This window comes from Apiospora aurea (assembly GCF_038362705.1).
Source record: "Apiospora aurea strain CBS 24483 chromosome Unknown utg000007l_segment0_segment0, whole genome shotgun sequence".
Classification (NCBI taxonomy): Eukaryota; Fungi; Ascomycota; class Sordariomycetes; order Amphisphaeriales; family Apiosporaceae; genus Apiospora; species Apiospora aurea.
The window spans coordinates 1,283,264-1,307,937 of NW_027117394.1; the positions used below are offsets into that span (position 1 = coordinate 1,283,264).

Genomic DNA, 24,674 nt, shown 5'->3' on the forward strand with positions numbered 1-24,674 from the left:
CTACCTATACCTACCTACCTAGTATTCCGAGTGTAACATTACACATCTGGCCTGCATGGGTTGCATAGTCTTCTCTTCTTTTTTTCTTTTTTTTCTCTTTCCCTTGCACCTTCTACCCCCACTATGGATCCTCTGCTGGCCACCACCCCGAAACTTCTTCTATTCGTACGTACCGATAGAAGCTACCACGTGGGTGAGAGTCAGCATGCAGCCGGGCTTACTTAATCTCACTCCGCCACGAGCGAAGAGGCGGACCGAAGATGCCTCTTTATGGCGAGGCTTACATACGTACACACATCTGCACGGCTGGCTGGTTGCTTACCTTGGGGGCCAAGGGCTGAGGTGCCGACCACGCGCTGTGCCGTGTTTCTATTCAGGAGTTTAGAATCTCATCTCGATGATCGCGGGGAGGCTCCCTGCAAGTGTATGCGCGAGTGAGGAAGCGAAAGAGAGCGAAAGAGAAAGCGAAATAAGAGATGAGCGAGGGAGGCAACAACAGAGAACAAGAGAAATACTTAAGTATGTATTGGCCTAACTAGAGCTGGTGGATGGGCGGTTGAGATTGCGTGTACGAATACAAAGAAGAAGAAAAAAACATCCCCAAAGCAGAATGGGAGTCAGCCATGGCTACTCCTAGACTTGGCAATCTTACACGCCTCTTCGCTTCAGCTACCTCGAACTCGGTTGCATGACATGCACACACTAACAAGGCCATCCATCATCCACCGAACCACCCCTCCAATTCCCAATTCCCCCGTCCTCTTCCTCCTAATAAGTTCCAAGTGGTATTATGTTATACAAGAGAAGATTTACCTACCTGGTGTGTGTCCGAGCCCGAGCTGACAGACAAACGGTTCCATGTTTGTACATGTCCTACACCTAATCTTTTACTCTTTTGTCCCCTTGTTCGCTTCTTTCCTTTCCAGGCGTTCCCCCCCACTCGTGCTGCATGCTTTCGGCAGCAATTAGCATTTGAACTACAGCGACCAAGCGGCGACTCCCTTCAAATTGGCAATGCCTGTCCAAATCAAAGCACGCGCGATTCAAGACACTGGGGTTTTATTAATAGACACACGCTGGGCCTGGTTGTTGACATATTTTTGATGGATCTAGGCTTTGCAGGCGTCGGGCCAGGCAGTCGACACCCCGCCCACCCAGTCTTCGACAGCGGTATCCAGAAAACGAAATGAGCACCGTACCTCCTGGGGCTTTAGCGTCTGGAGATGGCGCAGGGAATCGTCCTCGCAATTGAACCCTACCAGTACCACCGCCGGTACCACCGCTGCCCCCAGTGGTACACGCCTTCATTGGCGACCGCGCCGCTTGCGTGCAGATGCAGATGCACCACGACTTGGTCATGGTGCGCAGCAGGATCAGCAGCAACGGCAGCAGCAACATCAGCAGCAACATCAGCCAACTGCTGCACCACTGCAGCAAGGCGGCCGCCATACTCATTCTCGTTCCCTGCCACTGCTGCTCCAGCCGCACAAATCGACCCCAACAACCGCAGTGGTACCGTCAGCAGTAGCAGCGGCAGCACCGTCAGCAGCTAGGGCCAACGGCAAGACTCGCCCGGCTAGGAACTCCCAGTTCTCACTTCCTTTTCTGTCTAGCATCTCACCGTTCAAATCATTCAGCCGTAGCAACCAATCTTCTCCCTGGCAGCCGCCATCGTCAGTGACACCTGAAGCCGGTATATTGTCTGCGCCAGGAGTTATTTCTGAGAGCGACAATCGCGACCGGGCCGCTGCTGGCAACGACGAAGCCTACGTACAACAAGCGCCTCTCAATTCGTCGGGTCGCCCGCTAGGCTCCATAGCGGCCCCGACCGCCGCCGCCGACGCTGCACCCTCTTTACCTTCTTCCTCAAGCCCAGCCTTTCGCGGTTGGGACAAACGCGTCCACGAGGAGTCTGACTCGCATCTCCCTCAATTGGCACCACCTGCCCCCATCAGCAAATCCCAACCCACCTGGGATTCCTCCACGGGGACTCCTCTGCTCGAAGAAGAGGGTTTCGATCTCGACCCGCCCTTCGCAGGTGGTCATCGGCCTGGTCAGTCCCCCTTCCCTCCGGTCACGCCCGCCAACTTTAACCCGTTTGCTCCGCATCTAACTAACCATTGCTCCTATGAAGTCACAGACCGCATAATTGGGTCCAAGTAACATCGCCGACAGAAACTCTCCTTCGTCGCGCACCCGCCTCGGCTACTGCCGAACGACCGACCCACGCCGGACCCGAGAGCATGGCCGCCCCTATGGCTGCTACCTTCGCCGCCGACCCGCAACACCCTGCTGCCGATCCTTACATCCAACAACCGCCGTACCAACAGCAGCAGCAGCAGCAGTCACGGCAATCCCCAGCGCCCCCATCACGACAGGCGTCTTTCGGGCTCCCTTCTATTTCTCGCACAACATCCTTCGGCTGGGGCAGCAAGAAAAGTTCGACTGAGGACGACCGAAGAGGCCCGTCACCTGGCGGTTGCTCAGACGAAAGGAGCCCACCGCCTCCGCCGATAGACCCCGATACATCGGGTGAAGAGGACGCCTTTTCTCCAGACTCGCGTGGCGCCTCGCCCATCGATAACATCCCCCAGTCAGCCCCAGGGCAGCAACCGTATTACGGCCATATTTCGGCTCAAGCACCATCTTCTCCTTCGAAGCCCCCTGCCTCAATGTCGCACCACATTGCGCGTCAGCTCGCCCCCAACAGCCCGGTTGCGAATGGGTATGGCCCTGGGCCGTTTCAGCACGCTGTCAATGGCTCCGATGGCTCTGTATTAAATGCAAGTCGCAACTCGCCGCACATGCCAAGCGGTTCTCAGCATCCGGCCATGGGCCGAGGCAGTCCTTCGTTGAGCCAGCCTGGCCAGATGCCCCGGCAAACGACGTCACCTCTGATGGAAGGTCAACCGTTTATGTCGTCTCTGAAGCCCGGAGGGGTGTCCACGGGGAACCCAGTCAATCAGCTTCCGCCATCGCCGCGGTGGAACCTTCAAGAGTCCCAGCTAACTGAGCCTCTCGCTCCAAGAAAGACGCATAGCCCTCAACCTCGGTATGATCCTTCTCTTGACAAGGAAACGGGTGTGAGGTCTCATGTGAGTAGTGCCCCGTCGCAACCGCCTCAGCGGATGAGAAACAGCGGTCTGCCGCCGGTTGCTGCCCAGAAATACCCGGGGCTCTTTCCGGCTGGCGCCTCCAACCACCCGCCAATCCAATTTGCACAAGCACCCCGGCAGGACCAGATCCAAGCCACATCAGGCCCTCGGCAAGATGCAATTGCCTTTTCAAAGCCTATTGCTAATGAGTTCCAGCCGGGTGACGATAACGATCTCAGGCGCAGCCCAAGTCTTTCAAAGGAAATAGGCGGCAAGTTCAATGGGCGAGGCAGCACCGACGGGGCTGTTGGATCGATCCGGAGTGATGATGTTTCTGAGAACAGTGATGTGGTAGGATTCGATCCTAGCGAGCAAGCTAGACGAGTGTCGATGCAGAGTCCGCAGAACCCTCCTGCGATGAACGGCAACCAGCCTCATTCGCAGCCGATGCAGCACTTCCGAAGCGTCAGCGAGCACGTAGGAGGACCTGATGGTGGACCGCACGAGGAGAAGAAGAAGAAGCCCTTCTTTGGTGGGGTTAAGAAGCCGCAGTCTTCGTTCAGTGTCGTCAACTCTGATCCTTTCAGCACGAAGAATGATCCGCAACCCGGCAAAGCGCATGGCCGTGGTGGCGCCAGGAAAAGGTTGTCAGAGCTCAAGGATATATTCAAAAACAATGGACACGACGAAGATCAACTAGCAAACCCAGGTGCCCCTCAAGCTCAAGCGCAAGCTCAGGCTCAGGCTGGCCGACCCTCGATGTCGGACCCCCTCGACCTCAAGAGGGCGCACAGATGCCTTTGTGGCATCAACAACCAGGTCGCCCTGGTCAGCCGGGCCCCGGTCCTGGGGGAAGACAGATTACGCAAGAGCCTGCACGCCAACCAGCTGGAGGAATGCAGCATGGTTCTATGCAGCCGCCAGACAACGTGGATGAGAGCTTGAAGAAACCTTCTGGCGGGTTCCTCGGTCTGTTCAATAATCGGCCAGGCTCAAGATCAACACATGGCCCACCGGCACTTGGCGGACAGCCCATGCCTCCGCAGGGCCAGTCGCCGCCGCAACCTGGCCAGCAGCAGTCCCGCCCGGGTCAGATGCCGCAGTCTGTACAAGGGCCCACTTTCGATACCATGATGACGGGTGCTCGGCAGTTTAGATCTCCGCAACAGCAGTCCAGTCCTCCCCTGGGCGGCCGGAACTCGCAGGGGTTTGTCCAGATGCCCGTGCAAGCGGGCCAGCGCCCAAAGATGATCACCATCCCGAGCGGAAGCGGGCAGGGCTCACCCAACCGGACTCGGGTATCAACTCTACCGGGTCCAGGGGGTGCTATGAATACCCAGCAGCCTCAGCAAGGTGTTGTTGCGCCGAACCGACAAGGCGCCGTGCCGCCACATCAACAAGCATCGCGGGACGACCGACCTACTCTTCCCTCGCAGAAGAACTCGTTTGCCCAAGATCGTCCAGACGAACGCGAACTGCAACGACCTTCAGGGGATAACGAGGCTAGCAACACATCAGTGAACGGGTCCTCCCACGATACGAGTGGAACGGCCTCCCCGCCTCTCTCACGGAAGTCTTCTCATGAGAGAATAAGTATCGGCGGCGCATCTATGGTACCGCGGAACTCACCGGCCAGGAAGCCAGTTGGTTCTGGTCCATCGAGACAAGATCGAGACTTCTCTTTCTCATCGGCCAACCCGCCTACTGCCGTCACTACACATAATGCGGTCCCGACGGCTCCAACTTATAGGCTTCATCATGTCAAGTCGGACTCCTCTGTCAATGTAGAGCCCGTGGAGGATCATCCGGCTCTGAACGACCAGCCATCGCTGACACACATTGGAGAAAGTGGCGGATTTGGACATGGACGTCATCCATCGATACCCACCCCCTCTGTCTTGTCAGTTGCGCATACCCAGTCGCCGATAAGCCAAGATGGCCATTCTCAGCAACAGCTTTCGCCCAAACCCTCGACTGGCTTCAATGTGCAGGCACCAAATGCGGCTGCTCCAGCAGACACTCAACAACCCACCGGTCCTCCGCGTGGCAGTTCTCCTGGTCTTGCTCCGCCGCCAAACCCACACGCCCAGACCTGGGGCCCTCAAAACCCGTCGCGACCCGGGACCATGCAGGGCTCTGCACCTCAACAGCAGAACCCACAGCAAATGCAGAACCAGTTGAGGACCCAGACAGGTCCTGCTCCTAGTCCAGGCCTCGAGCCCCCCAAGCCAGAACATCAGAAGAGTACGATGTCTAAGTTCTTTGGCGGCTCCAAGAAGCAGCAGGCGGCTCTTCAGCCCTCGAATTCTTCGGCGCAGTCTAAGGAGAGCACCAAGGACAAGTTGAAGAGCGTGTTCAAGCGGAGCTCCAGGGTCCCAGAGCCGAATCAACAGCAGCCGCAGCAACAGCAGCAGCAACGCCCTCAAGGTCCACAGCAGCAAATCCCTATGCATATGATGCAGGGTGGTCGTGGTGCGCCAGGTCAGCCTATGCCGATGGGAATGCAACGTCCTCCCATGGGACCCAACGGTTCTCCCCAGGGGTCATTCCCCGGGCCTGGCCAAGCCCCCGGGTCCATGCAAGCTGGCCAGGGCCGTGGACAGATGCCGCCAAAGCAGGCCGGGCGAGGAATGTTTCTTCCCGGTCAGATCCCTCCTCAAATGCTTCAGCAAATGCAATTGCAGGCCGGTCGTGGACAGCAGATGCCCCCTCACATGATGGCTGGAATGCTCGCGGGCCGGGGCCAAGCACCACCGCAGCAGCCAATGGCTGGTGGTCGGGGCCAGGAACCTCAGTACGCCCAAGTTCCCATTCCTCAAGGGTACCAGCCTGTGCATGGTTACGGTGACACTGGTGGGACGGCTTTCTCGCCGCAGATGTACGGGCAGCAGTTCCAGGGGTACCCGGGGCCTATGCAGCAGCAGCAGCAGCAGCAGCAATTTGGTCCAAGCCCTTCCAACTCGCCGCCTCCGGTCCAGTCGCCATTTGGCCCGACTCAGCCGCAGTTTCAAGGCGGTATGCCGATGGGTTTGGCTCAAGGCCCTCCTCAGCAGCAGTTCACCCAAGCTCAGGGGTTCCCTCAGGGTCAGCCACAACCTAGTCCACACTATTCGCAGACTCCTCCGCTGCAGCAGCCAATGATGCATACCCCGCCACCTGAAGGCCAACAACTCGGAGGGCCGCCTGCGGATAACCAACGTCGGGTGATATCGCCGGAGAACTCACAAGACCTGGCTCCAGCAGACCCTTCGTCGCGCGTCAGCAGCATGTCGCCCCAGAATGACGGCGGTATGCCCAAGCCAAATTTGCAGCATATTGCCACGACTCTGAATTCGCCCCAGCAGTCTCAACAGCAGCAGCAGCAGCAGCCAAATCCTCATATCCAGCATCCGGGCTCTCCTCAAAACTACCCCCTGCCTGATTCGGCTGCTACTTTCTCTCCCGTTAACCCTGCTGCCGGTCGTCTTCCGAATCCGCCTGTTCCTGCAGCGGAATCTGTGCATGGGTCAGAACCTGCTACAGAAAGAGGGAATGTCAGTGACATCAGCCACACGCCTTCACCTCGCAGTGGTGTACATGGTCCGGGTGTCGCCATGACTCACAATATTCCACTCGCCGAGGACCGTACGCAAAGCGCCTCGCTAAGCCCAGATCCGTCGCGAGCTCCTCACCACCAGGTGTCTAATCCTACCCTGAACATCAACGTTGGCAAAGCCAATAGCCAGTCGTCTGACATGGAGGATATATACGACGTTACGCCCCGCAAAATGCGATCCCCCACTGAAGAGGTTCCTGGACCTCAGCAGCATCCTGACAGCAACAACCACGCGGGGGCTATCGGTGCTGCAGCTATGGGAGGCGCTGCTCTCGGCATCACTGCTGGGGCTGCGGCGCAGGGTGATATGGCGCACAACGGTAGCTACTTCGTGCAGCCGCCGAACGGTGGAAACTATGATGTCGCAGCTGGTGGCACGCCGTCTATTGCTACGGAAAGCTCGACCCCGGCAGCCCCTGGGGATTATCCTGCTACGCCCTACGACCAATCGGGAGCGCAGCAGCAGCAGCAGCAGCCACAGTCCGCGGCGCCTGCGGAGCCTGAGGAGAAGATCCTTGTTGACCAACCTGTCGAGTTGGCTGCTGCTCCGGATGACCTGGATGACGGTATTCCCGTTATGAGCGCCACGTCGTACCCCGGACAAGAATGGAACCCGTACGGGTACGGCGAGTTTGGCGACTTTGAGGGTTAACCGATCGGTTCACCTTCTTGACGATTCATTTCGGTCAATGCAATACGATCTCTAATCACGCACCATACCCGCGAAGCACTCTTCATGACATGCGCATCATGATGACGCTTCTTACTGTTATCACGATTTCTGGATATACTTGTTCACGTTTCAAGACTTGCTTGTTCGATTCTGTTATTTATTTGCGAAATACCAAAAGCCACATACCCCATCATATCGTTCTTTGAGCATTTTCAGTCATTTAGGTTTCTTTTTACTACGCTACATAATTACTTGGGTATTTGATCCGGAGCGCTTGCAAATAGCCCACTCGGGGCGGACTTGAGTGGTAGGAAGGGGGATGATAATTTGTAGACCAGCGTTCGAACAATTTTCATTTAATTTGACAGCCTTGATGGGAATCGCCGCAACCATGACTTGACGGAACAACTACCCTCACCGTGTCAACCGAATAAAGAGACAGGGGAGGTTAGCAAGACCTTTCGAGACCTTTGTCCATATGACAACGAACAGAAGGATATTTCTACAATACATGTTTTAGATCTCAAAGCCTCCTTTAACTGTCCATCACAATATCGTGTCCTGAGAAAGAGCAACATTGGCATTGTCTATTCTATAATACTTTTATATAGGCCTGCCTGCCTGTATCATATCAACAACCACGTTGTTTGATTCCTTGTCTTTTCTTTCGGATATTTCGTTCAGTACTCACGATCGACCACGTTTACAGATCAACTGTTCGAGCGACGAGCAAAACCTCGGAGGTCGATCCGAGTCCCTCATCTTCATCACCACCACCACACCAGAAAGGGCCCAACCAACATCATCCATCGACGCAGCATGTGGTCCTCGAAGAAGCAAAGCCCCTACACCAACCAGCGGCCGGTCCTCCTGCCCACCCCACCCCCGACGCACCAAAAGAAGCCGCCGCACCGCCCCGCGCCCGCGCCCGCGCGCCACCCAACCTTCTTCGGCGCTGCGGCGGCGCGCCAGAACGACGCGGTCGCGCACCAGTTCGCCACGGCCCGCGTCGGCGCCGTCTTCGCGCACGCGCGCAGCGCCCACCTGCCCACCTCGCAGCTCGTCGGGCCCCTGCGGCACCCGGGCGTGCCGCGCAGTCCCTACGTGTCGGATCGGGTCGTCGAGGGCAGCAGCGCGTCGGATAGTCGGTGCGACCCGCTGGTTGCGCCGCGGCCGTTTGTGAGGACGGCGCTGGTGCCGCCGCACTATGCGCTGCCGGACGCGGGGGCGGCGGAGGCGGTGGGGGCTAGTGAGGGGAGGGTTCGGGGACTGTTGGTGCGGGATCGAGTACGGGATGAGGAGAGGCGGCGGAGGAAGATTCGGAGACTTCGGGAGGTTGTGGAGGAAGAAGCCAGGAAGGTGCGGGAGGTGCGGGAGAGGAAGGAGGCGGAGGAGAGGAGGATTGGGGAGCAGAGGCGGAAGATGGAGGAGGAGATGAGGGAGAAGGAGCGGGAGGAGAGGGAGTGGTATGAGGAGGACTACGGTGGTATTATACTACTACAGCACCCACAGCCACAACAACACCATCAACAGCCGCCGCCGCCGCCGCCGCCGCCTACACAGCAGCAGCAAAAGCAAAAGCAATCGTCTCGCAAAAAGCCCGTTCCCGCTCCCGTCCCCGACCCAACCCAAGCCCCGACGCAGCTGCCTCAAGAACCCCCACCACGGCGCCCCCAAGAGCAAGGGCAAGACGAAGGCGAAGACGGTCCGCTTCTTCCCCGACACCAGCCTCGGCATGGACACCGCGACGGGCGACCCCGTGCCCTACCGCGCGACGGACCGGCGCCAATACGAGGCGCGCCACCACTCGTTGCTGCAGCAGAACAGCAACAACTACCTGCACCACCGCGCGATGCGCAAGCAGCGGGCGGCCGCGCTGATGCAGGAGCGGTACCAGCGCGTGCAGCGCAACGGGGGCATCGAGCGGGATGTGGAGATGCAGCAGCGGCTGATGCGGCGGTCCATCTCGGGTGGGGAGGATCGCGGCGGCGAGGTGGTCATGTTGGGGATGACGGGTGTGGACGGGGAAGGGGCTCGTTAGGAGGAGCAACAGCGGCGAGTGGACACCGACCTACCTACTTATGAAAGGTTTGGGCGGGCTTTCCTGTCACGACTGTTTTGTTTGCACTCGCCCAATCTCGCTCTAGAAAACATAGATATAAGTCATGATGGGTTAGGATCTGTTTTAAGCGTGTTACGAGCGATTGAGATTTAGCGATAGTAGCCCTTAATGTTTACGGCATCGGGGAAAAGAAAAAGTTTTCGCTGATGTTTCTTCGTTCATTCATTCTTCCCCTTTTCGGGCTGTTCTGTGTTCTTCCAGACCTAGCTACTCGTGAACTGTCAAAAACGGCAAATCCGGTCTAAGATGCAACCCCTATCGGCTGCCCCCCCCTCAAATGACCCCTCCAGATTTTAGATAATTCTAGAGCCCCTGAGCAATAACAACAGTATATAAAGGGGTCAAATCTCACTCGTTTATCAATTGAAGTAGATTAATCTCTTCCTCTTTTTTTCCTCTTTTTACCACTACCAATATAACCAAAGAAGCTCGCATTGCCCAAGCGGTCTAGGCCGTGCTGGCCGGCGGAAGCATTAACCGTGCGGCTAAAAACTATAATATTAATAGGGGCACCCTTCGTAACCGATTTAGGGGTTAATATTTAAAAAAAAAGCAGGATAAAACTCGGCAGTTATTCACCTTTACGAAAAAGACTTTTTTAACTAAATAGGCCCTTTTCTAAGCTAATTTAAGTTACGCATCTACGCACTAACTCTTTTATATATATACTTAACGTATTCTCCTTATAAAAAAGGTCGATTACCTTATCGGTAAGCGATGGGTACACCGTTTTTTAAGACGTTATCCGGCCTTTAAAACCGTGCGTATTAAAGCGATAGATTTCCGGCGCCTCGCATACACATTAAACGGGGCCGTGCGAAGGTTTTTTAATCGGCTTAACACTACTATTATTGTAAGCATACCCCCTCGATTTAAATTTAACGCCGATAAAATAGGAACTACGATAACGATAAGGGAAAGTACTATAATAATCGGCCTTACCGCCTATTAAAATTTAATACGGAATAACTCGACTAATCGCGAATAAATAATTATTTTAAAGTATATTAATACTATTAATAATATCCTGCCGCCTTTAATTATATTTAAAAGCTAATCGGTCTAATAATAATAATTCCCTTAAAAAAAAATTAATTACGAGTATAAAAACTAAGCTTTTAAAGCGTTACTAAAAAGATAAACTTTTAATCTTATAGCCTTAAAATAGCTAAAAAAATCTTTATTCCTTTAATTAAGCTTAATAACTTTAACTAATAAAAGCTTTTAATTTTAAATAAATATAGAAATTATATCGATAATAATTTCATATTAACGGCGTTAAAAGCTAAAGTATAGCTCCTTTATTTATTACTATATAGCTCTTATATACTCTAGCCCTTAAATATTAGCTGTTTTAAAGTCTTAAAAAAGAGGTTTCGAAAGGAGCTCGACTTAGTATACGCCGTTATTAATAATAGCTACGTTAAAAAAGGGGACTTCCTTTAAACTTAAGCTAAAGCACGTAAAATAGTTTTTACCCTTAAAGTTATCGCTAATAAATAAGCAGTAATTAGTATTTACCCCTTTAATATTAATAAGCCGATAAATAATAAGCTCTATCGCACTAATATAGTGCGAGCTATCGATAAAGCTATCGCCGCCGAGAATGCGCGCCAGCCAGCTAAACCGAAGGCTAAAAAAATCGAGACGCCTAAAAACAGCCGGCAGGTTAAAAATTTAAAGGCTGCGATATTTAGTATTAATATTACCACCGATAATTTAATTAAGAGGTTACTATAAAAAAAGCTCGGTAAGAGTATTAATAATTTAACGGCCTAGATCGGCCGGTTAAAGTAAAAAAGCCGGTTTAAAGGCAGATTTAAAAAAAACAAAATCTTAAAAGAGAAGGAAAGTCGACAAGGACTTTAATAAGGGCTTTATATATATAATAAACATTAAAGAGGTTTAAAAAGACATTAAAAAAAGAAAGCCAAGGAAGAGGCCGAAAAGGCCGAAAAGGCGCGCCGATAAGGTAGTGAAAAATAATACAAATCGAGCTGGTAATAAGGGTAATTCTATTATAGTGCGCACCAGCCGAAACAGGCCTTAAAATGCAGTGTGCGTTGTTCAATTGACCTATCTATTGCTGATGTTGTTGATTTTTACATCTATTTTAGGTATGTCATTTGAGGGGGGCAGCCGATAGGGGTTGCATCTTACATGTTGTCGGGGTCTTGGTCACGAATCTCCAACTTGCCTGTCCGAGATTCGCTGAAACTACCATTGAAAGCCTTCTTGAAGTAATCTGAACGACTACACAGTATGATTTTGTGAACTCGCCAGACCTTGTCGCCTGCGCTGACCTCAGCATCCGAGAAAGTCCACTTTTGAGGAGATCCTCGCCAGGCTTGCTCAAAAGGTCGGCTCCCGGAGACATGTTGAGCACTGAAGTCGAATTGGCCTTGCCTAATCCCGAGATTAGCTGGTGTTGGTGAAGTAGTAGCTGAGGAGAAGTCGAAGTGATGGGAAGCTTGAGAGAGGCCTACAGTAATTGAATAGAGAAGCACCTCTGAATTCACGCGGGCTTCAAAATTCGCTCCTGCAGTTCAAGGCAGCTGCACACCTGGCTCAGATGATAGGAGTTATCTTGGGATTTTGGCAGGCACGTTGCCGGCAAGAGACGTGGTGAATGCAGGGCTGGTATGGCAACAGGGAATCGCATGTGCCCGATTGCTTAGCCCGGTGATGAAACTGAGATCGGTCGTCTTCTACGACGCGAGTGCTTCCCATGAGATTTTTGGTTCTCTGGGATTTTATTGCATTCCTTCACAACTTATGCGTCTCGGTGTTAAGCATCGACGACGGGCACAACTTGGATATCCCTTCGAGCAGACGTGTAATTTCTTAACCGAAGTGCGATTTTCGAACCATTGTGTATAGCGGTTGTTTATTATTTATATTACTTAAGAAACTGGTTGACATAATCGTTGCAAGAAGTAGGGCAGCGGAAGCTGTGAGGTGCAAGATAACAGTCACCCAAGGCAAGTTGTGGTGTCACAATCTATTGGACAGAAAGGCATCATTTGACTTGGGTTAGCTAGAGAAGGTAGTCTGTGCTGTCTGCGACCAAGAAGCGTTCATGTCTCATCAAAGCCTATGTCGTGAGTACCTATTGGCACACAAGGAAAGAGGAATGGATTATTGTGTTCCTCCATACTCTATGCAGGAGGCTCATCCACCCTCGCGGTAAACTCTCTGGCGTTCTGAGACGACTACCCTTCTTGTGTGATACGTCTTACCTGTTTCGCCCACAGGCGCGGATTCTTCTTGACAACCATCGAGACAGGCGAGTAGCCTCCGAACAAACAGGTGGCCCCGGCCACGAAGTCCACGATGGGCTTTGGTAATAACTTGTATGAGGGCTTGGGCAGATCGAACGCTGCCTTGGCGATGTTTTCGATCTCGGCGATGGTGCCCTCAGGCAGGAAGATGGACAGACCCTTGGCCGGGCCGGCATTGTCGTCCAGCTTCTTCAGTCCCAGGTATGCGCTAACAAAGAGTTCAGAGAGATGAAACAAGGCCTTTTTGGGCACCTGGACTGCGAGGATGACAATATTGATAGATGTAGGCGTTCTCAACACTGATACCAGGGCGCTAATGAAACTAACGGAAATACATGGACCGCTTGCTGCTATAATAGCATTGCATTTATATAAAGTAACATTTAGTAGTATTAAGCTTAACTACTGTAGTTAATAACGCTATATATATTATTTAATTATAAACGGCGAAGTTAAGAGGAAATACAATATTAAATGCCTTATAGAACAATAAGATCAGAGGGGAAGAAGGGGCACAAAGGGGAACACCGAGAAACTCGGCTACGAAGCCTTCTCCCGCACCACAATTGAGCCAACTGCAATCTGTTCACCCGACGCGCATGGGCTGGTCGTAGTCGTGACCGCCATGAGCCATCATCTCGTCATTTCCATGGCCGTTATCTCCCTTAGCTGCCCCTGAAGACAATTTGCCCCGGGACTTCCTCTTGGCCAAGAAGAACACAAGAGCACCGACCAAGACGCAGGCGGCAATGGGGCCGAGGACGGCCCCCACAATCCAGATGCGAGAAGAACCCGATGGTTCAGGTGAGGAGCCTGGTTTTGGTGCGGAATGTGACTGAGTAGGGACCGAGCTTGATGTTGTGGATGGGTGAAGTAACTTTGAAAAGTCTCGCCAGAGAGTAACCCCGGTATATTCTCCGGTGGAAATACAGCTGAATTGTGTAATGGGGTCTGTATGGGTCTTTTCAAAGTCTCGATAGATATGGAATGTCACATAGCTGCTATAATAGCTGTATGAGAAAGGGCATTGATTAGTGTTCGGGGGCTTCATGAGGATGAAGGATGGACGAAGTCCGTACCAAAGTTTCGATGACCAGGTATTATGCAGCAAATACGATGCGGTTCGGCCGGTAGCCCTGAGATAATGAAAGCAATATGGGGAGGAGGAACAGCAGTCTCCATATGTACTGGAGTCCCATGTTGTGGTAACAAACTCGGAGTAACCGGCGGTCGGACAGATGCCCAATGAAATTATTTTCACAAGGCGGGTCAGCTTGCTCATTGAAAGATATCACATAGCGTTGCAAACCATTTATGTCTCCAGTCTCCCCCCCCATGGTAATAACCTGCGATCGCCGTGGTGGGTATCGCAGCTATACTGGGATCCGCACTGGCGTATTTCGTGAACTGCATGATTGAGCTCAGAACCGGATGCTGTATAGGGTTGTTCTGTCTACTTGGACAACAGTTGCACCATGGACTGGCCGACCTGGAGCTTTAGAACAACAGGAAAATAGTAATCTGCTTTCTTGTATCCCAACCCGCACTAGCGATGGACCACGACCACAGATTTGCAATGACGGACTTCTGCTGTTATCTTGCAGTATGTAAATAAGTAGTGCAAGATGCCCTCATCATTGAAACTCAGAAAATGGTTGAAAGCAATGGGATGGAAATTGGGGGTGGAAAGATGCTGTCCTCGGTTGAAATTGGGATGTATACAGAAGTCAGATAGCATTTACTTTGCCAGACTCAAGGATGTACAGATATTGTGCTCGTCTGACTGCTGCTCGCCTAACAAAGCGATAATGTCGGTTACCGGCTTCTGATACTTGATGCGGAGCGGAAGAGCCAGGCTGGGCTGGCTTGCACAGTAAGGAGCGAGCTACGGAGCACGGTAGAGGTCCGATCATTGCCAATTTCTAATATCATGCGCAGGCGGACTGTGTGGGATTCTTGGCGATTCCTAACTCTTCCCAATTGGCCGCTTCAAAGTGCATTTTGCGGTGATAATTATTCAAAGATCCATTTCGGCGTGCTATATTTAGCTGTGGGAAAAGCCGAGCTGAACCGATAAACGCCCGGATGCCACCCGGCCAGGGGTCGGTGGTCAGCCCTAGTAGACGACCAAGACGCTAATTTGACAACGTATGTTTTTAGATTAGGGGCTGGGATAACCTAGGTGGGAAAGGAGCACTGAGATAGCGCCGTGACATATCATGTGTAGCCAGCTGCACCAATGTGTCAGGCGGTTGAGGTAGAGCCCAAACATAAGAGCGATAGTGCTCTCAGAACGATGTGACCAGCTGGAAGAGTTAATGAGACTTGGTTATGATGTGAAATGCTAGTTGCTAGTTACCAGACTCGCTACCCAGCCCCTTGAAGGAATGTCGTTGGAGATGCGGCATCTGGTTACAAAGAGCTTATATGCGTTTAGAAAGATGATGGCTCTTCAAACTACCGTACATATTACTGCTGTATTCAAGATATAAGAAGAATTGAAATTAATGATTCTCGCGGATAATTAGATAGACTCCCACACACCACTTAGCCATAGCCCAGCGAGACACAATCCACTCGACCAATGACACATCCAGTCCCAGTTCCATCTTCAGGCATCCTCCACCGGAGCCGCCAAGACTTGTGGTTTCGAGAGCTTGCGACCCTCCCCGTCGCTCACTCTCTCCAGTCCGGGACAGACCACGATCACACCACCCTCCCGACCCGCGCGGTCGTAGTTGAAGCGGTACTCGGCCCGCTGCGAGAACAAGAGGTAGCCGAACCGCGCGCACTCGGCCAATACCTGGCGCAAATGGGTCTCCTGCTCGGAGCTGCGGGACGCGAACGCGTGCAGGAACCGGTTCAGCTCTCGGGCGAGCTGCTGAGCCTGCTGAGCGACACCGTCTTCAGTGAACTGAAGCGACGTCCGCTCGCTCCGTTCAGGATGGAGTAGGAAGGCGGACAGCTGGCGCCACATGGTTATGGCTATCGAGACGGCTAGGTACAGAGGAGTGCGGTTAAAATAAGGTTACAAGGCCTTTATTTTGATGCATTTGAAGAGAAATGGCTTGGGGTCAGGATCAATTGACTTACCTTCGGCGTTTCCGCGATGGCGTTCCGTGGCCGGCACGCTCTGCGCGAACAACGCAACCGAGGGCGGCAGCATGGAGGCCAGTTCCGTCCCGGATCCCACGGACAGTGTAGAGCTCTTCAGCGCCACGCGGGTAATGATATGCTGGAGAGCGACAGGTCTGGTTCGCGAGTCGATGGCAAGCCGCGCAATGTCGTCCGGTCCCCGCTGGCCCTGGCTCTGGTCCGAGAACCCCAACGCGAGTAAGGTCTGAGCCAGTGACTTGGGGCTTTGTTGGACGGGCTGCAGGTGGTAGTTGTTCTCGACGTGCTGCCGGATCAGGGCGTCCAGGGACCGGAGGTCCGAGACGATTTCGTTGTCCGGGTTGGGGCTCAGCAGAAACTGGCTGAGTTGCACGTCTTCGCCGCCGCCGCTCGCCGCCGTTGACTGGGGAAGGTCGCGTTCCTTCCCTGGGATGTAGGGTACCTGCACATGGGCAGGATCGGGCCGGGGGGTTCGAACTTGTTTCCGTCTTCGAAAAAAAACCATGGCTACCAGGCCCCCGAGAAGCAAACCGGCTAGCACGCAACCAATCGCAATGCCTGCCACGCTCCCGGTGCTGAGCTCGGGACTCTGTCTGGTCCGAAGGCTTCGGAAACGGACCACTTGGGGTTTCTTCGGGTGGTGTAGCAGTGATTGTTGCCGTAGGCGAGGTCGGGGACGAGCCCGCTGTGGTACCTGGTGACGGCAATTTTCCAAGTTCCAGGATGAAATTGTCTAGGGTCTTGCTGTCCGTGAACACGGCCCCATGAAAGAATAGATTCAACTCAAAGGCGATATTATTCTGCGTCGGTCGTACTTTGGTAATGGAGGAGGATGTGTTGCAGACGGGAGACTGTTCAGCTGCGATTCTCGCGCTTGGCCTGGGTTGGTAGTGATAAGGCCTCTTTTGACCCAACCAAGTGCCTCGTCAGTCGCCACTTAACAGGAAGTACACAGTGCGATGCGCATTGGGCGCGGGTCTTGTTCCAGCTGTCGTGGCTTCGCGGCGGTGACAAACGACAATGTAGAATCGGAACGACAGAGCCTTTCGGTATTATCTTTTGACAGGATTTACCCCAGTCTGGGCTATTATTAGTAGAAGCGACCCGCTCCGCCCCAAGGGGAAAGGAAAGGCCCAATCGGGAGCCTGTACTGTTCACTAAACGCCATTACATCAACAAAGGACTAGATCCACGGGGTCTCGGGGCGGTTCACGGACTACATTTCATCCTTGGAGGTGGACCCTTGTAAGGAAAGGGGGCGCAAAAAAATGTTTTGGTCGACTACCAAGGCTCCCCTGTCGCCTCCTCTATATTGCACCAAGCATATATCCTCCTTTTTGCACTTTTGTTGTGTTGTATCACCTGCCTGGGGACCATGATCAGCCTGGGCCAGCCTGGTTTGGGCCAACCGGACTATAATGGAATAGGAAAGAAGATTGATATATGCACTTAAGTTTGCGTAAGTGGATTAGGCATCTCCGGTGTTGGCTGGTCCAGGGAGATGTTGTTTCATGACCCCTGTCGTTTCCTCATGCAGGAAGCCAAATATTACGCCAGGAGATGGTCTGTCGTTCCCACTTGGCTTGCCTGGTACGGGCCAGTTGTTCCCATTACTCTGAATACCGATATGGGGCAAGCTGAGGTCATTCGTATCTCAGAGAATAAAGCGCAAATGCATGTAGTAACAGATGAGCCTCGGATGGGAGAGAAACTCTAGAGGCCTCTGTAGGGTTTCCTTGTCGACTATACCAATAACACTGTATTAAACTTATTACAAATTTAATGTAAAACTAATTAACTAGAACTGAACGTTGGTGCCGGCTTCGTTCCACGCAACTTTGATAGGCTCGTGGTTGCGAGAGAACTTGCGCCCGCCAAACCACAGCTCGAACCGCAAGTCCGCCGGGGCCACGATGGCGTGCACGTCAAAAGTACAGATATAGTACTTCTTCCCCTTGATGAAGAAGAACCGCTTGGCTTTCCGTTTCGTGACCAACTCGCTATCGTCCACGTTGGTCAGGTTGTTGCGGACCGTACAGAGCAGGCGTGCGGCGCCTGGATAATGGCCTAGTTAGTGTTCTGCATTGTATATTAGAGAGTTTTGAGAGTACGTACTGTGGCGAATGCTGGTTGGTAGAAAATCTGAGTCGACGTCAGACGTGTAGATGTCGAGGTCCCAACATCTTGCGGCTCCAGGGTCGACCTTCCTCGAGAATGTCGAGGTAATTGCCTTCCTGGTATCCACAGCATCTCCCTAAGTCTCTGTTAGAAGTCGTAGAAAAAGAAAGAGCATACGTGGAAACAAAAATGTTACCTTTTTGATCAACCAGTCAATCATCCCCATCGCATATTTCTGCCCGTCCAGGGGGTCCGTCACCACGTTCTCGTGGATATGGATGGCTGGATCGTACTTGGCCTTGCATACGACGCCATAGCTGGAACGAGCAATCCGCGATACGACCACAGGCACGGAGCCCGATTCCATTCTCTGCATACGGTCGAGAAGGAGTCCCTTGACGACGACCAGCTGGGGCTCCATGGCCTGTAGTATCTTGACGTTGCGGGCATATGGATGAGGTTTTGAGACCAGGTATGCCTGCAAGCGATCGCGCACATATCGGGAGCTTCCAAGGCCGCCCGAAAGAATCATATAGCTCTGCATCGAAGTTTAGTTGATTGTTCTCGAGAATAGGGGTTTTCTACTTGGTTGACTTGACTTACAATGGGCTTAGTAATCTTATTCGCCTTCAGCCACTCAAACTGTTCGACGATCTTTTCTATGATGCGATCAATGTGTGGGTCAAAGAGGGACTGGATCTCTTCCCTGTTGAAAGTCAGTTCGGGCAGAAATGCTGAGCAAGCAAGGATTAAGTATGAGTTCTTACCACTTGAGCACTACCTTCCCCGACTCAATCCGTGCGGACTCGTGGTTGAAGTCAAATGGCACACCATCCAGCGGTAGCTTGTAGGTCGAAGACTTGTACACATGCTCGCCGAATTTGTATTTCGTGATTCTGAACCGTTCGCTAGAGATCCAAAGTCAGCTTGCATGTGCATGGCACGGATGCGGAGGTAGATGTTTACCTTTTCACCAGCCTCTCGGCACAATCCCGAGGGAGGATTTCAACAAGATCGGGAAACTGGCTGAAGCGGCTGTTGATGAGCGACACAAAGGCCTGGTCGATCAGGCTCGCGCCGATGCCGATGCCGTCGACCTGGCTAATCTGCGACAGCAAAGGGAAGGGCTTCCGCTCCTCGACGACGCGCATTAAAGCGAAGTCGGTCGTCCCGCCTCCGGCGTCGATGGACAGAAAGACGTCGCCTTTGCGAAAGTTGACGGTGGTGCCCTTGATGGTCCCGACGGCCGCGGCCTCGGACTCGGTGAGCTCTACCGTGGCCGAGTGCCGGTTTCCCTCGACCCCGAAGCCGGCTTCGCGGATGGCTTCCTTGAAGGTGTTGATCGTCTGCTGCGACCTCCACGTCGTGGGCGCGCTGAAGACGAACTCGACGGCCAGGGTCGCCCACCCGACGTGACTGATGCCGGTGTGAAGCTCGACGGTGTACTTGACGTGGGCGTACACCTGGCGGAGGAAGTCGCTCACCAGCCTCTGTGCCTCGTGCACAGAGCGGGGCGCTTGGCTGATGCCGACCTGGTGCGCGGCATCGAGCGTGGGCTTGTCGAGAAAGATCTTGAAGAACTCCCATCTCTCCTTGTTCCAGTCGTCTTCTTCGCAGAGCGGGCCCCAGGAGGACAGGGACTTGTCTGCGTTGTAGACCAGCGCCGTGTGGACCTTTTGCTCGTTCCGGGTCGCGACGCCGGGCCAGTCGTGGATGACCTGGATGGGCGACTGGAGCGCGTGGTTCTTTTGCGGGCGGGCCCAAGAAACACCTGAGTTCGTGGCACAGCGGTTAGGCGGGTGTCTTGTTCCTACTTTCTGTTGTAAAAGACGACATACCTGTGTAGGTTGTTCCTAGGTCAATTGCCACGATGATATCTGGCCGGTTCGCATCCATGCTTCTGAATACTTTTACCGCGCATAGAACAACATGCAAACGCACCCCGTACCGAGGTTTGGTATCCGATGATTTACTCAAAAGTCCTGGGGGACCCGAGATTTGCATGACAATGTTGGCTCTCAAACCCCCCACGTGAAAGTCAGCCGAATATACAGATCCGACATGAAAACTTTCAAGCAGGCTGTTTGTAGTCTTGGCATGAACCCAGCTGAATATGGTGGCTGAGAGAAAGATTCGTATCACACCAGGCTGCGAACCCTGGCACGGTTACGCATTGCATGTAAGCCTCGGGGGGGTATATAATTGCACTTTGGGCGGCCCTACTAGTCTGATATCACACTGCGGCTAAGTACAGTGCGAGATACCCCATGGGCCACTAATCAGGTCTTGGGGTAGTAGTATGCCCGTTCCCATGAGTTAGGTGTTCAGCTGAAGTTGTTTTTCCAACGCAACACAGCCGGGCATAACCCAAGAAAGACTTAGGCAGTTTCCATAAGTGCATACCGACGAGCCACCCGCCGGGTAAGATACGCCTCAGATTGCCAATCTCCTCGAAACGTCTATTCCAGTTGCGAACAATCGCCAATTGGCATCATGGAGGCCGGACGTCAGTTTCAAAACCTGGATTTGCTGAAGTTGCTGGTGCGCGGAAACAAGAGAGGAGCTGCAGGTAAGAGAGGCTATTACATGTCATCAGTTGATCCCCAACTCATTTCCTAGACAGATAATACGCATCTGGCAGAACCAGTGGCTCGCACGCCAACTCCTAACACCGACGTTGGGCCCTTGCCGTTTTCCGGATTCGGCCCTGAGCCCTGCTTGGATCTGAAGCCTATGGCGGCGACAGAGGCAATCATGATGGACACGAACTTGTGTTCATCTTCGGCTGCTCCTCCGCCATACCAACTTTACACTTCGCCGCTGCCGCCTGATTCGGCTTCTACAGATCGACCGCAGTCTGCTGCTTTCATCGCCGATGGCCTAAAACATTCATTACTCCAGACAACCCCTCGCCTTTCCAACGCGAGTCTACCGAAATACGAGGCCTATTGCGACCCCCCATCGTCGTCGTCCCCGAGCAACAACGATCTCGCTCCCGAACAGCTTCGCAATGGACTGAAAGCCCTCTTCCAAGTTTCTACACCGCTTGCCTCGAGACCGAGGCTGACGTCAAGGGCGACAACAGTTTCGGCAGTCTCTATATCGAATAACCAGTCTGTCACAGGGCCAGAGCGGGAAGAGAAACGTCACTCGGCAGCTTCAGAACTTCCGGAGCGCGCGAACTCTGATCCCACAGGGCAACTCCGAAGTCGCTCTCCTGCTCATGCGGTTGGTGCCCCCATGCAGATCCGGGACCTGCGCAAGAGCGAACCGTACGGTCGCAGACAGGACACGCAGGTAAGTTACGCAAACGAAACCTACACAGGCTACCGTTATGCTTTGCCCAACTGACCCCCTCGTTAATACCAAGTATACCTTGAGACACGCCTTCAACCCCTTGATGGCTGAGCTTGATGGTACGGCGCCAGAATCCAGACCTGTTGAACTCAACACGGAGCCACGCTATGCAGTTGCTGAGCTCGCTGCCGGGACGGAGGAGGTAGTGACATTGGACACACCAAGGACGCAGACGAGGTCAGTTGAAGGGGAAGATGACAAAGAGAAGATAGTCTTAGATACGGTGGCCATCTCCATAGCTGCGGACACCCCTGGCTCAAACTGCATGGCGGAAGACAAGGATACGCCATCGAGACCATTGTCTACCGAGACAAATCGAATGGGGTTGTTCAAAGACCGTGGGGCTCAGGTCGAGTGGCTGCGCAGATCGGATATTTTGCAGCCTTGAGCTATGTTGATTGACGGAATGCATAAGATATCATCCCTGATTGCGAGATCGCCCAAGTTATTGTTCCTAGATATCACTTCGCGGCAAACTATTGCAACCTAATGTATCTTCTTATGGCCATAATATCCTGGCTCGTTTACAACATTGGGTCTGGGATATGCGAGCAACCACTGCAAGTTGCCGTAGCTTCAAACTCAACCATTCGGCCTCCATCGCTGCGTGATCTTAGGTCAAGCCATTGGAACGTTTTCAAGGTCCCTTTGCATTTGGTACAGAGACTCGGAAGGTCCTGTAAGATACAACCCCCTCTGGCTGACCCCCTTGATTTCAGATGACTTTAGTGCCCCTAAGCAATAATAATAGTATATAAAGGGATTAAATTTTATTTATTTATTAAATAAAATATATTAAACTCTTCGTCTTTTTTTCTTTTATTAATATTATAATTAATAAAGAAATACGTATTATATAAGCGATTTAAGCCGTGTTAACCGGTGAAAGCATTAAACGTACGGCTAAAGACTATAATATTAATAGGGGCACTTTTCGTAATCGAATTAAAGAGAACCTTAATAAAAAAGAGAAGTACGAGGCTTTATAGTTATTTATCCCTATAAAAGAAACTTTTTTAATTAAATAAGCCCTTTTTTAAACTAGCTTAAGCTATGTACTAACGTACCGGCTATTTTATATATACGCTTAGCGTATTTTCTTTATAAAAAGAATCGATTACTTTATCGGTAAACGATAAGTGCACCGTTTTTTAAAATATTATTCGGCTTTTAAGACCGTATATATTAAAGCGATAAATTTCTAGCGTTTCGTATATATATTAAACGGGGTTATACGAGGGTTTTTTAATCGGTTTAATACTGCTATTATTAATAGTATACCCCTTCGATTTAAATTTAACGCCGATAAAGTAAGAATTACGATAACGATAAAGAAGGGCATTATAATAATTAAACTTACTGCCTATTAAAGTTTAATACGAAACGACTTAATTAATCGTAAGTGGGTAATTATTTTAAAGTGTATTAATATTATTAATAATATTCTACCGCTTTTAATTATATTTAAAGGTTAATCGGTCTAGTAATAGTAATTCGTTTAAAAGGAGAACGGGGTTAATTATAAATATAAAGATTAAGCTTTTAAAGCGTTATTAAAAGGATAAACTTTTAATCCTATAGCTTTAAAGTAGTTAAAAAAGATTTTTATCCTTTTAACGAAGTTTAATAACTTTAATTAATAGAGGCATTTAATTTTTAATAAATATAAAGGTTATATCGATAATAACTTTATATTAATAACGTTAAAAGCTAAAATATAACTCTTTTACTTATTATTATATAGTTTTTATATACTTTAACCTTTAAATATTAATTATTTTAAAATCTTAAAAAAAAGGTTCTAAAAAGAGCTCGACTTAATATACGCTATTACTAATAATAGTTACGTTAAAAAGAGAGACTTCCTTCGAATTTAAATTAAAACACGTAAAATAGCTTTTACTTTTAAAGTTATTACTAATAAATAGGCAGTAATTAGTATTTACCCTTTTAATATTAAAAATCCGATAAATAATAAGCTCCGGCGTTTTAATATAATGCGAGCTATCGACGAAGCTATTACCGCTAAGGATACGCGCTAACCGGCTAAACCGAAAGCTAAAAGGATCGAGATACCGAAAAACAGCCGGTAAATTAAAAATTTAAGGGTTGCGATATTTAGTATAAAGGTTACCACTAGTAATTTAACTAAAAGGTTATTATAAAAAAAACTCAGTAAAAGTATTAATAATTTAACGGCTCGAATTAGCTAATTAAAGTAGGAAAAGGCCGGTTTAAAAGTAAATCTAAAAAAAACAAAGGTTTAAAAAAAGGAAGGTCGATAAGGACCTTAATAAGGGCTTTATTTATATAATAAACATTAAAGAGGTTTAAGAGAATATTAAAAAAGAAAGGCTAAAAAAGGCTAAAAAGGGGCGCTAATAAAGTGGTGAAATTATTATTATTATTATTAATAGTACGCCGTATGCCGAAGGCCTTCGGTACATCTACCTAGTTCCTCGTGTAATAAACCGTGCCGAAGCTGGATTAAAAATACACGCTGCTAATATCGTAAAATCTACCTCACGTGCTCGACGTTACTATGCTGGTTTTTACCCACCAGCCTAGTGACTTTTGCTTTAGGGCTTAAAGAGAGATTATTTAGGTTCGGGTGGTCCCTTAATTTCTATTGCTAACTTATATAGCGGTAGTCGATCGGTCCGTAGAAGCTACTTTGCGATAATTTTCGCCGTATCTTTTTTTATAGTAAGCGCCGCTAGATCGCGACGAGTTCGTAGCGGATTAGGTGTTAGCTGTTTTGTTAGCTACTTTTATTTTCCCTCGAAGTTTTTGCAGTATAGGATTAGGTGTTCGGCTGTCTCTCGTTCTTTACCGTAGTTGTATAGCGGCGTCGGGACGTTTGGAACCCGACAGGTGAACAGGAACGATTTAAGCTTTATTTTTCCAGTGCGTGTTTATATTAGGACCGATGCTTTGTGCTTAAGCATATCGTCGTAACGACGGCACGCTTTTTAGTTTGGCGGCGACTCTGTAGTTAGTTCGCGGCGGCTTCGCGTCGGAGTAACGGTATAGAACTATTTTTGTTCTTATTTTTTTTGAGCGTTTATTTGACCGTTTAATTATTTAGTTATTATTTGGTTGACGTTAGTTGAGCGTCGCTTAGCTATGAAGTCGTGGGGGCTTCGTTAGTAGCTTTTTAGGGTTTCTTTTGTCTTTTTCTTTTTACGCTACGTTTTTTATTAATAATCTTTGCCGTTTTTATATAGGCGCCGCGTAGAAGTTGTAGCTTCCCGGTAGTCTTTATGCGTATTTCGAAGCTAGCTGCCCTCGTATTTAGATAGAGGTCGAGGGGGGAATT

At 50.8% G+C, this 24,674-nt stretch overlaps 7 protein-coding genes across 7 annotated transcripts; 3 read left to right on the forward strand and 4 right to left on the reverse strand.

Moving 5' to 3' along the window:
* Window positions 1–123: 123 nt before the first annotated feature.
* On the forward strand, window positions 124–4,040 carry PG986_010668 (uncharacterized protein; the record flags this gene model as incomplete). The annotated part of the gene is made up of 3 exons (XM_066846890.1): window positions 124–165; window positions 1,114–2,053; window positions 2,161–4,040. The coding sequence occupies 3 exons, from the start codon at window positions 124–126 to the stop codon at window positions 4,038–4,040; spliced, it is 2,862 nt and encodes a 953-aa protein (XP_066696381.1).
* A 1,542-nt stretch (window positions 4,041–5,582) lies between these two features.
* PG986_010669 (uncharacterized protein) lies at window positions 5,583–6,363 on the reverse strand (the record flags this gene model as incomplete). The annotated part of the gene is made up of 2 exons (XM_066846891.1): window positions 5,583–6,005; window positions 6,244–6,363. The coding sequence occupies 2 exons, from the start codon at window positions 6,361–6,363 to the stop codon at window positions 5,583–5,585; spliced, it is 543 nt and encodes a 180-aa protein (XP_066696382.1).
* Window positions 6,364–8,182: 1,819 nt separating this feature from the next.
* On the forward strand, window positions 8,183–9,404 carry PG986_010670 (uncharacterized protein; the record flags this gene model as incomplete). Its single annotated transcript, XM_066846892.1, has 2 exons — window positions 8,183–8,829; window positions 8,876–9,404. The coding sequence occupies 2 exons, from the start codon at window positions 8,183–8,185 to the stop codon at window positions 9,402–9,404; spliced, it is 1,176 nt and encodes a 391-aa protein (XP_066696383.1).
* A 2,298-nt stretch (window positions 9,405–11,702) lies between these two features.
* PG986_010671 (uncharacterized protein) lies at window positions 11,703–13,817 on the reverse strand (the record flags this gene model as incomplete). The annotated part of the gene is made up of 4 exons (XM_066846893.1): window positions 11,703–11,730; window positions 11,789–11,967; window positions 12,725–12,974; window positions 13,357–13,817. 4 exons carry the CDS (start codon window positions 13,815–13,817, stop codon window positions 11,703–11,705), a joined length of 918 nt encoding a protein of 305 aa, XP_066696384.1.
* A 1,560-nt stretch (window positions 13,818–15,377) lies between these two features.
* PG986_010672 (uncharacterized protein) lies at window positions 15,378–16,385 on the reverse strand (the record flags this gene model as incomplete). Its single annotated transcript, XM_066846894.1, has 2 exons — window positions 15,378–15,763; window positions 15,860–16,385. 2 exons carry the CDS (start codon window positions 16,383–16,385, stop codon window positions 15,378–15,380), a joined length of 912 nt encoding a protein of 303 aa, XP_066696385.1.
* Window positions 16,386–17,678: 1,293 nt separating this feature from the next.
* On the reverse strand, window positions 17,679–19,894 carry PG986_010673 (Hsp70 family chaperone; the record flags this gene model as incomplete). The annotated part of the gene is made up of 7 exons (XM_066846895.1): window positions 17,679–17,947; window positions 17,996–18,134; window positions 18,195–18,536; window positions 18,602–18,704; window positions 18,766–18,906; window positions 18,965–19,769; window positions 19,837–19,894. The coding sequence occupies 7 exons, from the start codon at window positions 19,892–19,894 to the stop codon at window positions 17,679–17,681; spliced, it is 1,857 nt and encodes a 618-aa protein (XP_066696386.1).
* Window positions 19,895–20,491: 597 nt separating this feature from the next.
* Window positions 20,492–21,743, forward strand: PG986_010674 (uncharacterized protein; the record flags this gene model as incomplete). Its single annotated transcript, XM_066846896.1, has 3 exons — window positions 20,492–20,567; window positions 20,622–21,295; window positions 21,369–21,743. 3 exons carry the CDS (start codon window positions 20,492–20,494, stop codon window positions 21,741–21,743), a joined length of 1,125 nt encoding a protein of 374 aa, XP_066696387.1.
* Between the last annotated feature and the right edge of the window lie 2,931 nt (window positions 21,744–24,674).